We start from the raw sequence: 15,316 nt of genomic DNA on the forward strand, positions 1-15,316 counted from the left end.
TTTGGGCAGCCACACAGTCTTCCACCAGGCTCAGCCAACCAGTGGTGATTCCAATGCATTGATTTCTTGGGGATCTCAAACAGATGTGCTTTACCCAACTTCACTGTATAGAGAAGGATTGAAACATGCACTTCTTACCCCTTACCTTACAAATAAGATCCCAGGATAACTAAGGTTACAGGACCTTCTGACATATTTTTGTGTCCTGCTTTTTACTCGAGTTGCTGCCTGCTCATCACGGTGACCTTGGGGACAGATATCACAGGAATCACCTCTATGGGATTACTTTGCTCCCCATTGTGGTACCAAGTTTAGTGTCCACCACCTGCACTTCATACACACATAACATTGAGAAAGATTTCATCAAGAGCTATAAAACTCTGGTGAGAGAAGACTGCACTCTGCCCAAAGTAAGATGTGTCCTTGAAGCCAGATATGATACTGCATCATCAGCTGTCCTGTGTAGATACTGGTGTCAGTTTAGAGTTATCAGTGCAACATTCAAAATTCAATCTATGCTGCACGAATAAGCTGAACCAATTTGCCCTGATAAAGTGAGATTTTAAATGAGATTTAAAATACCACATTTCATATGTAGTTTGTCAATTTTGTGAATGGAACTCACCAGGATTTTTTTCTCCATCCATAAGCTCTACTATCAATTTTGCTAGAGATAAAAAAAAAAAAAAAGGCAAGACTAGATTGAGAAAGGCACCTCACACTCTTTTAGGCTCTGCCTGGAAGCTCACAGGAGGACTGATGGATTCTGCTAGGCAGCAGGCTTAATGAGAAGTTAGGCGTGATGATGTTTGAGGGGCTAAGAATCCACAAAGCACTCAACACTGACACATTTGTCAAAACATATTCCCTGTCTGTGCAGTATAAGAATAAATGCATTCTAAACTGGGGAACTAACTGATTTCACTGGGAATGTAAGAGTACTTTCCAGGAGTCAGGCTGAGGCATTCAGCAAACTAACCAGATGCATTTGGCATCAGCCTGAGATTTGGGCAAGGGGTAATAAATTCCTAGCTTTGCACATACTCTCCATATAACCTTTGGCAAGTCTGTTGCTCAAAAACCTCATGCATAAAATGGAGAGTGCTGCTACCTCCCCACATCTGCCTTGTGCACCTTCCCTGAAAGCTTCAAAGCTCAAGAACTGTCTCTGGCACATGCTGCCTGGGCTGAAAGACTTTAAGCAACTTCTCCCTGATCCCAAATACTTCTTGGAGCTGGGAGACTGTGTGGTGTCAGTTTGGGCTCCCTCTCACAAGGGTTTCCTGAACCTTTGTAACCTCCTGCACCTAGTTCATTCTGGAATTACATAGATTTTATTTACCTTTCTCGACAAGCACATTAAGCATAGTATTAATTATGCAGAGGGGTAACTCACACTTCCAATGGTGTTAAAGCAAGGTCTGCCTTCCCCTTAAAAGTCCTAGTACTTAAGAGTAAAGTTTATGGTGAAATAAGGAGCAACATGCTCAACTTGCCCCACCCTTCCCTGCAGGGCTATTGCTCATGTGTGGGAGCTAGAGAAAAAAGCAGTGAAGAAATGTAAATGTAAATCTGCCTGCTTTTCCTCTCACACCCAAACACTCCACATAAACAAACAGCCATCTCTAGGTACTGTTTTCAAGTCAAATAGAGACAAGCAAATACTTAACATCTCTGTCCTGGAACCACGTAAAACTTTCTTGCTGCAGAATGCTTTCACCTTGCTTCTTTCTGAAGCTAAAATTTCCTCTTACTTGGGGAAAAGGAACAGATATAAAAATATAAGGGGAAAGCATAGATATAGTAAATTCGTTTATTCTAAGAGGTTTGGTTTCTCTGCTAAAACAAAGGAGGGAAAATTTGCAATGCAATTCCTTTTTACACACAGCGTCTAGGGCATGACACATTAAGAAGTTTCTGCATCCTGAACCACCGAAAAAAACCCATGGATGTTTTGTCCGATCCTTTCTTAAACTAAGAACTAAGAGAAACAAAGGTAGGGTAAAAGCAGCATACCTCAACAGGCATGTAACATTCCAGAAGTTGGAATTACATAGTATCTTCAATTTCCATTAAAAGACAATGAAAAAAGTAATAGTGAATTAGGTGGTATAAGAGTGCACACAGGTAACAGTTACTACAACAAAAAAATGAGGTGTAAAGCAACTTGATATCAACCCGTCAAAGTGAGGCACTGAGAGCCTGATTTCTGGGTCTGGCTATTCCACAACACATGGGCAGAACAAGATAGAATAATTATCACATCTCCCTGGGTGTCAGGGAAGCCCTTCCAGCAGCAGAAGAATAGCAAAACCCACGTTTGCAGCACTCTGAGTAGAGATAAAGCAGGCTTGTAGGTGCACGCAGGGCATGTGCATTGTATAAACATGGTATCACTGAGATGGCAAACCTGATAGGACAGGCTGACAGAGCAGCTGCAGGGAAGCTAAAACTGGGGTCTTCCCCAAGCCATGGACTAAATGATCTTGAAGAAGCTCCTGAGCACTGAAGAACCAAACTTAGGCAGTAAGAAAGGCCAAGAATTATGGCAACAAGCTGGGATTTCACATTGCCCAAAAATGCTGGATAGAGTAATATTATACACTGTCTTCATGTTTATGAATGAAAGCAGCTGGGGGCTTTTTTTTTTTTTTTTTTTCTGAAATACTCTTCTATTTCCAAAGGGAATACCAAAAAGTTGTAGAAAGTGACACTGTCTGTAAAGGTACTAAAGGCAGAGCTGACAAAGCTTAAACAGAAACAGAGACACAGGGTCTGGTGACCTTTCCACAGAACAAGGCACTGCAGAGGTGCCCTGGCTCCAACACTGGTTCCTTTTGTGCCACCAGACAATCCTCTTTATCCTTTGCCCTTCAAATAAAATAACATTTCCTTGCTTCTGAGGGCATCCACAAGGATAAATGAGCAATAGCTCAGTGGCTGTCAACTCTACCTCTCATTCAGTGAATGTTGAAAGGAGCATTTTCCATTTGCTGTGATTTTTTAAGTACCTTTCTCTTTGATTATAGTATTGACCTATTTTAAGGGAAAACTACACTGATTTTAAAACAAACAGCTTGGTAAGTCCATGGCTCTGTTTCCCAGCTCCTACTGCTGAAGTATTTCTGTGGATTCTCTGGGCTGCATTTACTCTAGTTCTTGAGTGTGGGAAAAGTAAACAAGCAATTGTTTATATGCCATCCTTCACCTTCTGCATTCTGGAACACGTATGCGTATTTTAAGACAGACTGTTGGAACAAAAAGACACATTTGTCATGGCTTTTAGAATGCTTATTGTTGCAGGGTAATATTTTAGACCTGTGGAGCCTCTCAATTTTTTTAAACTCTCAACGTACTTATAACCAATGCAAAGACATTTGAAGCTCTTGGGTTTGCCCCATGTTGATCACATCTCTATTTCAGGTTCCTTTAAAATGGTGCTCTGTTGGTCACAATGGCTCAAGGACTGACTGATGAGAGCTGGGAGCAGCATCCTTGGTGACAAACACGGACTTGGCCATTCCCACTCTGCACTCAGAGCCTTCAGTCTGGGCCTCCATGGAACTTGGAGAACACCAGCCCATCTGCCCCGGACACCCTCTGCAGTACCAAGAACAACCGTGGGCTTATTTCGTACAACTGAGGGAATTCTGTGTTGTCAAGAAGAAAAGAAGGGGAGAGAGGGAGGAGGAGGGGAGAAGAGAAGAAAAAAAAAAAAGAGAGAGAAAAAAGGAAAAAAAGGTAAAAATTAAAGAGAAAAAGAGCAAAATAAGAGGAAAAAAAGAAGACAAAACCAAGAAAGGGATAAAGGAAAAAAGTGAAAAAGAAGAAAGAGGAAAAAGAAGAAAGAAAAAAGCAAAAGGAAAAAATTAAAACTTTGATAAAAAGGAGGAGAAGACAAAAAGAAAATGGAGAAAAAAGTAAAAATTTTAATTAAAAGTTGGGTTTAAAGTATCACTACTGGTTAAAATATGATCTAGTAATTAAAGAAATCCAATATATATATATAGGTATTAGGACAATCTTCTTACATTCCCTGGGAGCTGTTTACAACCTAAACAAACCAACAGCACTTTACCTCTATCTCAACACAGTTTGAATTATGATGACTCAAAATGTGTCTATGAATTTGCAATTTTGTTCTATGATGATGCAAAGACTTTGTCAATTAACACAAGAAGCTGGACAAAGCTTTAGCAAGATGCACTCTCAACATTTTTCTCACGGGTCAGGTTATTTACATTCTCCAGCTCTGCCCCATAAAGACAGGACACAATTTTAATGTCAGCATAATTAATGTATTTCCAAAGTCTTGGACCCCACGTCACATGAAATTGTCTTTCAGAGATGTCTCCTTACTCTTTTTTCACACTAGTTTAACACTAACAGCAAAATTACCATCATTAGGTGACCTAACTGTATTTTCCCAGTGTTTAAAAATGGTTGAATGAATCACCAGAAAAGTCTACCAGGTGTGGAGGCCCCCAAAGACTATGCAGAGGGAGCAACGCTCCCGGCTCTCCCGTGGAGAGTGTCTAGCCCTTGAATTTCCCTAACCTAGTTGTCTAACCCCTTGTTGTTTGAAGTTGGCAGCTAAAGTTACTTCCTGATATGTTAATTACCTCACCCCTGATTGGTTCTTTTTGATCCCTTCTCCAATTGGCTCAGTTCTGTATCCTGCTTGGTTCTTTTTGGATCCCTTCTCCGATTGGCTAATTTTTCAATCCGCGCCACTATTGGTTGCTTTAGTAAACCCCACCCCCTGAGTTAAGAATAAAATTCCGGCTCCCGAGACCTTTGGGGTTATTCCTCAGAGAGTCGTCGGAGAATAAAGAAGGCTTCTGAAGAAGACCCCCGGCTCCTGTGGTTTCTCCCGTGCCACCTGCGTAAACCCCTGCCTGGAAGAAAGCTGCTTTGGCAGCCACAGCCTGGCGAGAGCTGGCAGGCTTGATCGCTTCTGCGATCTCACAAAAGAGCTGATCACTCTAGAGGAGTGCCTGTGCCGCCTGGGTTGAGGCCGTCTCTCATTGGGCGACTCACTTGGGAAGGTCTCGGCACCCAGAAGACCCCTGCCAGGGAACTGGGCAGTCGGCGACAACCAGGCAGATCAAAGCATCTGCAGAAAAGCCATCATTCTATATTAAATTCTATTGAATTGGTTCCAAAACTATGAGTAATCTTTATGAAATAGATTGGTACTTTAATGTCTGCTAATCAAGTTTACACCTAATATTCCAATCTATTGTCAGGCTTTGCCACCTTCTCACCTGTATCAATGTCCCATTGTCAGTCCTGAAAGGACTGACATACTGCGAGGCATTTTCATCACTAAAAGTTACTTCTGTTTTAAGCTGAAACATTATGTGTGCCACACTGCCTCGGTGCAATGTTACAGATATATAGGATAGTCACATTATAACTTTGTCATGTTTCAGAACCACGAAGTCTACATTCAAAATGAGCAAAACAAAAAAACAAATAAAGCTTCTTATATTTTTCCCCCTAACATATTTCCATATTGCTTTGATGAATCTAAAAGAAATGCAAATCAGCATTTCATAAACGAAGTGCCACATTCAGCTTCACACCTTACTCTGTGGTCAGGAAATGCTTGATATTCCATGATCCTCTACACGGCTGAGCTGCTGGTGTCACACGTGATGTGGAGGTACTTGAGAACTTGTGGTTGTTAAAAGGCTCACAACAGACATGTTTGGGGAGCACATATTACAGTTTCCAGGCAGCATTATGGAAATCCACGAGTACTTACCATTAATGACCAAATCTCCCATTCCAACAGGAATTTTATAGTTAATTGTGAAGCTCTTAAAGTCAACTGTTACCAGGATCATGGTTACATAGAATCACTTTCTTGAAGCTAACAGTGTACAGCAATTAATTCTTAGAGCAGAAGAACAAAATGTTTTGGGGTACAGGAAGGTTGCACTGCAATCTTTTAAGCTTATTTTGATGTACAATGGCTTCAATGGCTTCATTGAAGTCAGTTGAGGATCAAGGTCTGCACAAATTCCAATATAGTTTCATACAGAAGACTACAAAGGAAGGGCTGTAGGGAAGATTAACAGTAGATGTTGCATATCACAAAACTAGTTAGTAGGTGGTTGTCTTTGAACTTACTGTGAGAGAATACATTTTATATCAACAGCCATCAGTGACAGAAAGACACAAATAAAAATACGTGGTAATCACTGCCTACTGAAAACAGTTGTTTTCAAACATCTGCTCTCCCACTGAACTGTTTTACAACACTGTTTTGACATAAATATCTCTCCAACATCTTTTATCTCATAGACTTCTTTTAATAGTTTTCTGAAGTGTATTTTGAGTACTTGGTGCAATTAGTAAGCCTAGTTAAGCTTTGTTTGTACACTTGATTTCCTTTACCCAGTGCTGGCAAGTCCAAACGACATTCACTGCTCTGGAGTAAATAGCATAAACATGAGGTAAAGCTTTAGACAGTTGAATTCTACTCTGAATCCTTACAATGCCACAAAAAACTATCAGCTCCTGTACAAAGAAAGAAGCAAGCACAGTATGAAAAACAGTACCCTACCATTTTAAATATTTCCTGTACACTCCAGAGACAGGTCCTAGATTTTTAATAATGTATGGCATTACTATTCTATTTTTGCTCTACACAGCCTTGATTCTACAGGAAGCAAGACTGGTCTGCCCAGAAATAACATTATCTGATGTTTCAATGACTAACAGATTAGTTTATAATAATCTTGTAGATCATGAAGAATGAGCATCAAGGCTGGATTAGGTAGGACTTGTTTGACCTGTTCAGCTAGAGGTGGACTCTGACAATTTGATTCCAGCCTGCAGTGTGAAGCAAAAGGCTCATCCAGAAGACTATGAGCCCTATGCCTACCTTCCTAGTTAAAACAATTTTCAGGGTATATTTTTCTATATAAGCAACTCCTAACTAAATAATAGCTGTCATCTCCAACTACCTCAAATCAAGAGTTCATTACTGCATTTTCCACTTATATTCCTAACTCTGACCTTGGAACTACTCCTAAGACAGTAAGCAGTAATTCAGTCTCCTGACTACCTCATTCTAAGAGGATCTCTCCTGAGAGCAGGCTGCTAAAGGCAGTTTTGTATTTGACCCAGTACTAGAACAACAAACTCCATTTAGTTTGAGTTACAGTTTGGGTTTGGTCCAGGACTACAGATGGCATCAAATGCAGTTTTCTTTCTTGTAAAATCACATATCAGCAGCATTTCTACCTTGGGGAAGGTGGCATTTTCAAATGTGCGCATCACTGATCTTCCTCTCCTTCTTCCTATGTATTTCATATGGGAAAAAATGGAGGGGGGTGGAATGAACACACAACATCATCCAAATGTTCCTTAAAACTGAAAAATTAAAAAAGAGAAAGAAGATCCCTGAACCAGTGTTAATCCTATTGATGGTGCTCAAACAGGTAACCTTTTCAGGTCTCAAAGTTTCTTTCAGCATAACAACTATTTGGAAAGAAACCTTACAATTTCTGTAGTAAGCAGAAACTCTGGAGACCTTCAATAACTTAAATTGTTACAGCATTCTACCACTATTTCTTCACTAAAACAATATATAGTAATATATTTGAGAGGTCCAACTTTTAGGATTATATAGAATTCTGTATTCAAAATTACTGCATCATTTGCTATTAATAAATTACTCTGTTTCTCTTCTGTTTAATGAAGCCTTATAGCTTCCTCAAAATGTACTATACAAAATAACTCATACAAGCATAGCCATGAATAATGGCCAGATTGGCAACTTTTGACTGGATTCACAGATTGTATAATGTTTCTTTCCTGTGAATGGTGAATGGGCAAAGAGGATGGCTAACTAATATATTGTGTTCAATCAAAGGGTCATTGATCTAGGTATTTTTCTAATTAAGTTTAGTTAAAGTGACAAATCTTAATAGGACTATATTTAGGCTGACTTAGAGCTGATTTATACTGATTTTTTAAAATTTGATTAGTTACTATGAACACAGATAAGGAATGAGACCCAGTAATAGATATTTGTGCCTGATTGTGATCCCATAATACCACAGACTCAGCAGAGTCAAGTTTGATTTCAACTGCAGCAGTAGGTAAATTAAGATGACGCCCCAAACCATAACATGTTTTATACATACGTATATATGTATGTGTGTCTGTGTGCATACATATATATTTGGTTATACAAATATGTATTTCCATTAATATCCCTCCTACTACATTCCCCAGTGAAGGGAAAATCCCCTGTTCAGAAGTTGGACTTGATGATCCTTGAGGATACCCTTGCAACTCAGGGTATTCTATGATTTTATGAAATCAAATGTAGAAAATGGAAAATTCCCTTCACCTAAGACATTATAAATTTGATGGGTTTGAAACACTTGAGGCAATTGTCTTACAAAGATGACTGAGTAACATAATGGTCTACCCCACATAATGGTGCATTCTTTACACATTCAGCACGATTTATATAGCAAAAAAAAAAAAATCAGCAATCAAGTTGGATGCCTAGTATAGAAAGCTGTTTCCAGGAGGGCAGGTGGTAGCAGGAAGGATTAACGCAGTCCTGGTTTGTCTCTAATGGAGGAATGGGGACTGAGAATGGGTGATAGCAGATGGGAGCTACCACTCCCACTACCTGTTGCTACCCTCCCACTACCTGTTCTCAAACTGACCCAAGGAGGTCCCCTCCCCCACCTTCTCCATCAGGGTCAAAGCTGCTGCCCCCGCAGCCCAATCTGGTTGTCCCTTGTAAACCCACTGTGGTCCTCTGGCAAAGTACACAGTAGGTTGTACTGGGCTGAAGGGTGACTGATGGATTTGCAGTCCTCTTCGTTCACTTCATGCCTGCATGACAGAACCTCAATAAACGCTCCATTCCAGCTTTTCCAGCTTTCTCCTGCTGACAAACAGACCCCTTAACACCCACCATCAACATGCCCCAGTTCAGGTATCAGCTCTCAGATCTACACAGTGGCCGTTGGTCTGGCACCACCTCATCCTGTTGCCGTGAGATGCCTTCTGCAGAAAGACATTAACCAGCGTCAAACTCAGCTGGTCCCAACCGTAGTAAGGCCAAAATAAAAAATAAATAAAAAGGTAGAAGAAGAAGAAGAAAGAAAAAGTAAAAAAAGTCCCCAAACCCAAGAAAAAACCAATCTTCCAAACTGTCCTGCGAAGGGCGACACCTCCCTGGGCGTTATTCGACGGCAGCCACAGGCCAGCGAAGCCGGGGATTTCGGGCCCGGAGCAGCTCGGCAGGTGAGGCAGGCGGACCGCGGCCAGGGGCCGCCTCAGCCTCACGGGGCCCCCCTGGCTCTGCGCCGCTCCTCGGCTCCTCAGCGCGGCCGGCCGGGCCTCTCCGTCCGCGGCTGGGCAGGGAGGCGTTGTTGGACGGTGGAACTGCCCGCCGCCCGAGCGCCGGCTCCCCTTTCCTTTTTTTCTCGCCTTTGCTTTTCGTTCCCTTCCCGCCGGCGGCCCCGCGGTGCCTCCCGGCGCGCGGTGCGTTCGTTACCTGGCGCTCGGCGGCGGCTCCTTCCTCACCTGTGCGCGCCTCTGCCAATGGCAGCGCACCTGGCGGCCGCGCCGCCCAATCAGCGCGCGGCTCGTCCCTCTCCCCGCTCCTTTAGTGAAAGAATCCAGCGCTGCTCGGGAAAGTTACCTGTGCGCGCCCGGCCCGGCCGCTCTCCCGTGCCGAGCCCCGCCGGCGCCCCAGCCCCGCCGCTCCCCACATGCCAGGGGGAGGGGGCTCTACCTGTCCTGCCTCGGCGGCTGGCTGTGGAGCCGGGAGAGGGGGGGAAGGAAAGCAGAATTACCAGTAGCTCTGGTTCTGCCGTCCCGGGCGTTCACACGCACACCTTCACCTGCACAGACCTGAAAGTCCAGTTCCGCCAGGCAGACGGAGGCACCGGGAAAAGGGGAGAGAGTTCATTGGATCAAACATGTCACAAGAGACGGACAAGTAAGTGATCGCAGGCACGCCGCTGCGCCCGCTGCGCTGGGCGGCCCGCCGGGCTGGCCGTGTTCCCCTTGGCCGGTGGCGGACACGGACCCGCCGGGACGGCGCTTTTCCCTCCTCTCCCTCCTGCAGCGACGCCGGAGCGGGCGCACAGACACTCCGGAGCGCCCGAGGACGAGGCTGCGGCTCGCGGCCCCGCACCTCGCTCTCCGCCTGGCCGTGGGGCTGCGCAATTATTTGTTAAACTCCCATTTAGTTTAATTCTTTTATTTATTTAGTTTGTGTTGTTTTGGGGTTTTTTTCCCCCTCACCTCGAGGGTCGCTTTTCGTGGCAGAGATCTCCTCGCCCTGGAAGAGCGGAGCGGCCTCCGCCCGCCGAAGGCCTTGGACGTAAAGTGCTTCTTGGCTTTTGTGTTGGCGCAACAAAGGGCTTTTATCCCCAAAGGGCCGGGCACGGCCATCTTCCTCCCCTCGGCTGGGGCCGGCGGGGCAGGGGGCCCGGGCGGCGGGAGTAAGGCCCTGCCTCGGCCCAGGTGCTCCCCGGCCGCTCCATGCGGCGCCTTCTGCCCCGCCGTCCTGACCTTGTTTTCCCGGCGGGACGCCCGGGCGGGCCCGCGGCTGCCCGGAGACCGACTGGGTTAAAAAGTAACTTTCCTAGTAACGGGGCCGAAGGAGAAGGATGAAGTGCAGAGGGAAGGCTCCCGCTCCTGCGGGCCCCGGGCCCGCCGCATCCGCTCTCCCGCCCGGGCCTGGCGGTAGCGAGGCCGGGACAGGGCGGCGGGGCGGGGGTACTCCCGTTGTGTCCCGGGGCCGCCGGCCGTGGTGCTGGGTGCCCCCCGGGACGCGCAGCACCGCGGCGGGGCCGGCCGTGGGCTCGGTGTCCCCGGGACGGGGAGCGCCGCCAGAAGCCGTCGGTGGGCGCGGAGGCCGCCCCGGAGCCGAGCGGCCCGGCCGGGGGTGGGTTATTCAGCCCCGGTAAATAACTCGCGCAGGCGATGCCGCGCTCCCGCCATGGCGGCGGGTGGCTCGGTGTGGCGCCCGGAGCCGCCGTGAGGCAGCCAGGCGGGAAGGCCATTTTCCCTGCTCGGGTGATTAGTGTTTCTGTAGGAGGCGGCTGGCCAGAGTTACGGGGTAAGGAAGATGGAGGGCGAGAGGTGGCTGTTTTGTTTCACCGCTGCCCCGGTGCAGGTAGGAGTGCCTTAAACACGGGTGTGATCTCGGCTACGTTTGGTGTTGCTCAGCTGCTGGCCCTGGTTGGGCTCCCCAGAGCCTTTGTGCCAAAGGACGTGGAGAGGAGGAGTCTCGTGTTGGAGAGAGGCTTGGTGACAACCTGCCTGTCAAAGAGTGAAAGAAGGAGATTACCCGACAAAAGAGAGCAGCGAGGTTGGGTCCCCCGATAGGGAAGAGACAGAACGGTTCAGAGGGGAAAGATTAAACAAAAGTATTAGGCCTGGCCTTAGCTGACAGTGGGGTTGTAGGAAGGTAGCTACCGACACGAAATTCAACTGATTTCGGTGGGAGTTTAGAGTGGCATTTAGGAGTTCATTTGAGCTGGGGTGGGAACTAATGCCTTAGGTGGGCAGATTGGAGCAGTCAATGATTAAAGCGCGAGGAAGGGAACAAGGACAGAGCCCTGAGGGGTGCGAGTGCGTGAAGGAGCAGCTGAAAGAGCAGTCGTTCAGTTGAGAGGGGAACCAAATTAACTGTGGAAGAGCTGATAAGCGGTGATAGAGGGCATCCCAAAGCAATGGGCAGTTCCAGAAGGGCGTGAAGGTGAAAGGGGCCTATAAGTTACTTCCTGGCTAAGCCTAGTTGTTAGTAGTTTCAGCAGCCAGAAACTAGGCTGCGGCAGATCAAGGGCAGTTAATAGGAGTGGGAGGGGAATTTGGCAAGGTGGGGGGGTCAGAAGAGCAACTTCGCACCATAGTCGGCTTTGAATTAGAAGAACAGTGGAGAGGAAACGTAACTCATGTAAGAAACTAGGGCAAAAGTGGTTTCCTCTGGGTCTGGGATGCTGCTGAGATATTGGGCTATCCTTCCTTTCCAGCAGCAACAATATGGCAAAGGTCTAAGGTACTGAGACTGGAGATTAATGCTCTTCCATCCCGTCATCTGTATATAACAGCTGCTGCTGTTACCACTGTGAGGAACTTAAAAGCAATGCAGAGCATGCAACCCCAAGTAACAGCACTTGCTCCGTTGCAGGTATGCCTGTGATCTGCTTCTGGTTAAGCCGTTTAGAAAATTCATAGGTGATAGGTAAGAGTTTGAAAAGGAAATGAAGAGTAAAGAAATCCCCTGTGCTCTCTGTAGGCAAATGTAATATGAGAAGACAAATACATTTGTTTCCAGAAGAGATGACCAGATGGAATGAGATAATAGACTGGTGTGAGGAGTTTGCTTGGGAAGGTTTTTGACTTTTTTTTTCCCTAATTATATCCAATTAGAACCTAATCCAGAGAGTACATTATTCTCCTCCGCATGGCCTTTCTTTTACTTAAAACTAGACCTTCCCTACAGGTGAGACTGAAGAGTAGAGCTCATTATTTTGAAGTCAGTTAATTTGTCAGTCATTGGACGTGTTTTTATGGGGCTTGTCTACTGAAGTGCTGGTGTAGAGGACTAGGCAGGGGAGGGGATATAGAAAGTGTGGAAAAATACATTCTCTGGGACGTGCTGGCAGTTCTGGAGAGGTGATAGACCCTTCTGCACTGCTACACAGAGCTGCCTGCAGTGTCTCTTTTTAGAAGGAGTAGTAGGGACAGGTTCTGTAGTACTTTAAGGGAGGAAGGTGGACAATTAGGTGAAAATGCTAAAGAACCAGTGTTTGATTCTAATGCTAACTGAGTTTGGAGGGAGAGATTATCCTTAAGATAAGTGTACTATCTTCTTGTCTTTCCCTTTAGTCTTTCTGCCTAAGCTGGGTCTTGTCTGCTTGTTTCCACAAACTCTGGGGTCAGGAGAGATAAGGCATGATTGCACATGCATTTTTTCAGAGGTAATACCGATTTAAGCAGGCCGTGGGCACTTGTTCCTACCTCTGTTCCAGCCTCTCAGCTGTGTCAGTAGAGCTGTTGTGCAGCTAGAGAACTGGCTCAGAGTTGAGGTTATTTTTGACATCCATTTTTCGTCAGTCTGGGTTCATATGCAGCGGGGTGCAAGCAAATGGCAGGTGTTAAGAAAATAACTGTACCAATTGTAATCTCTGCAGAAGGAAATGTGTGTCCCTCCCACTCTGTTTTCTAGGTCTGTGCTATTGCTTCCTTTATTATCCAATTTCCAGATCCTTTGAGGGGAACCTGAGGACTGATGAAGGCTGAGGGACATAGGGTGGAAAGCAGGGAGCATCCCTTTTGCAGGGTGATAAGATGATTCTTCTGCATTTATAGGCTAAAGTTTTTCTTTTGTAGTATATGAAAAATGATCACTGCAAAACAACAGTCACGGCTCTGGTGCATTAGTGGAGCAAATCGGTGAGATCACTACTTGTGAGACTTAACTGGGTTTTAGAAATTGGCAGCACTTCCGTGAACTAGGAGCAACCATTTGGGATCTGTCTTGTAAATGCCACAGTTGGGTCCCTGCTGCTCCTGGAGTTGTGTGAAGGCTCAGGTGGGCTGGGACAGCAGTTGCAGGAAGGGCAGGCCCCAGCACGCTGCCCTGCCGGGGCTCTGTGTGTGTGTGTGTGTGTGTGTGTGTGTGTGCGTGCGGGGCTCTCTGTGTGTGTGTGCGTGCGTGCGTGCGGGGCTCTGTGTGTGTGTGTGTGCGTGCGTGCGTGCGGGGCTCTGTGTGTGTGTGTGCGTGCGTGCGTGCGGGGCTCTGTGTGTGTGTGTGCGTGCGTGCGTGCGGGGCTCTCTGTGTGTGTGTGTGTGCGTGCGGGGCTCTGTGTGTGTGCGTGCGTGCGTGCGGGGCTCTGTGTGTGTGTGTGTGTGCGTGCGGGGCTCTGTGTGTGTGTGTGTGTGCGTGCGTGCGTGCGGGGCTCTGTGTGTGTGTGTGCGTGCGTGCGGGGCTCTGTGTGTGTGTGTGCGTGCGTGCGTGCGGGGCTCTGTGTGTGTGTGTGTGCGTGCGGGGCTCTGTGTGTGTGTGTGTGTGCGTGCGGGGCTCTGTGTGTGTGTGTGTGTGCGTGCGTGCGTGCGGGGCTCTGTGTGTGTGTGTGCGTGCGTGCGGGGCTCTGTGTGTGTGTGTGCGTGCGTGCGTGCGGGGCTCTGTGTGTGTGTGTGTGCGTGCGGGGCTCTGTGTGTGTGTGTGTGTGCGTGCGTGCGGGGCTCTGTGTGTGTGTGTGTGTGCGTGCGGGGCTCTGTGTGTGTGTGTGCGTGTGTGCGTGCGGGGCTCTGTGTGTGTGTGTGCGTGTGTGCGTGCGGGGCTCTGTGTGTGTGGTGTGTGTGTGTGTGTGTGTGTGTGTGTGTGTGTGTGTGTGTGTGTGTGCGGGCCCTGCCGGGGCTGTGTGTGTGTGTGTGTGTGTGCGTGCGGGGCTCTGGTGTGTGTGTGTGTGTGTGTGTGTGTGCGGGCCCTGCCGGGGCTCTGTGTGTGTGTGTGTGTGTGCGTGCGGGGCTCTGTGTGTGTGTGTGTGCGTGGGGGGCTCTGTGTGTGTGTGTGTGTGCGTGTGTGCGTGCGGGGCTCTGTGTGTGTGTGTGTGCGTGTGTGCGTGCGGGGCTCTGTGTGTGTGCGTGTGCGTGCGGGGCTCTGTGTGCGTGTGCGTGCGGGGCTCTGTGTGTGTGTGTGCGTGCGTGCGTGCGGGGCTCTGTGTGTGTGTGTGCGTGCGTGCGGGGCTCTGTGTGTGTGTGTGCGTGCGTGCGGGGCTCTGTGTGTGTGTGTGCGTGCGTGCGTGCGGGGCTCTCTGTGTGTGTGTGTGTGCGTGCGGGGCTGTGTGTGCGTGCGTGCGTGCGGGGCTCTGTGTGTGTGTGCGTGCGTGCGTGCGGGGCTCTGTGTGTGTGTGTGTGTGCGTGCGGGGCTCTGTGTGTGTGTGTGTGCGTGCGGGGCTCTGTGTGTGTGTGTGCGTGCGTGCGTGCGGGGCTGTGTGTGTGTGCGTGCGTGCGTGCGGGGCTCTGTGTGTGTGTGTGCGTGCGTGCGTGCGGGGCTCTGTGTGTGTGTGTGTGTGCGTGCGGGGCTCTGTGTGTGTGTGTGCGTGTGTGCGTGCGGGGCTCTGTGTGTGTGTGTGTGTGTGTGTGTGTGTGTGTGTGTGCGGGCCCTGCCGGGGCTGTGTGTGTGTGTGTGTGTGTGCGTGCGGGGCTCTGTGTGTGTGTGTGTGTGTGCGTGCGGGGCTCTGTGTGTGTGTGTGTGCGTGCGGGGCTCTGTGTGTGTGTGTGTGCGTGTGTGCGTGCGGGGCTCTGTGTG

At 47.8% G+C, this 15,316-nt stretch overlaps 1 protein-coding gene across 4 annotated transcripts in view; it reads left to right on the forward strand.

Annotated features, from left to right (window-relative positions):
• The first annotated feature begins 9,639 nt into the window (after positions 1–9,639).
• Positions 9,640–15,316, forward strand: part of GRHL2 (grainyhead like transcription factor 2) — a 67,056-nt gene continuing 61,379 nt past the window's right edge. For all 4 annotated transcript variants that reach the window (XM_066334289.1, XM_066334297.1, XM_066334306.1 and 1 more), the window contains exon 1: positions 9,640–9,985. In XM_066334289.1, coding sequence (XP_066190386.1) covers positions 9,966–9,985 — 20 coding nt within the window. In that variant the 5' untranslated portion in view covers positions 9,640–9,965. The remainder of the gene's footprint in view (positions 9,986–15,316) is intronic.

This window comes from Sylvia atricapilla, chromosome 1 (assembly GCF_009819655.1).
Source record: "Sylvia atricapilla isolate bSylAtr1 chromosome 1, bSylAtr1.pri, whole genome shotgun sequence".
NCBI lineage: Eukaryota > Metazoa > Chordata > Aves > Passeriformes > Sylviidae > Sylvia > Sylvia atricapilla.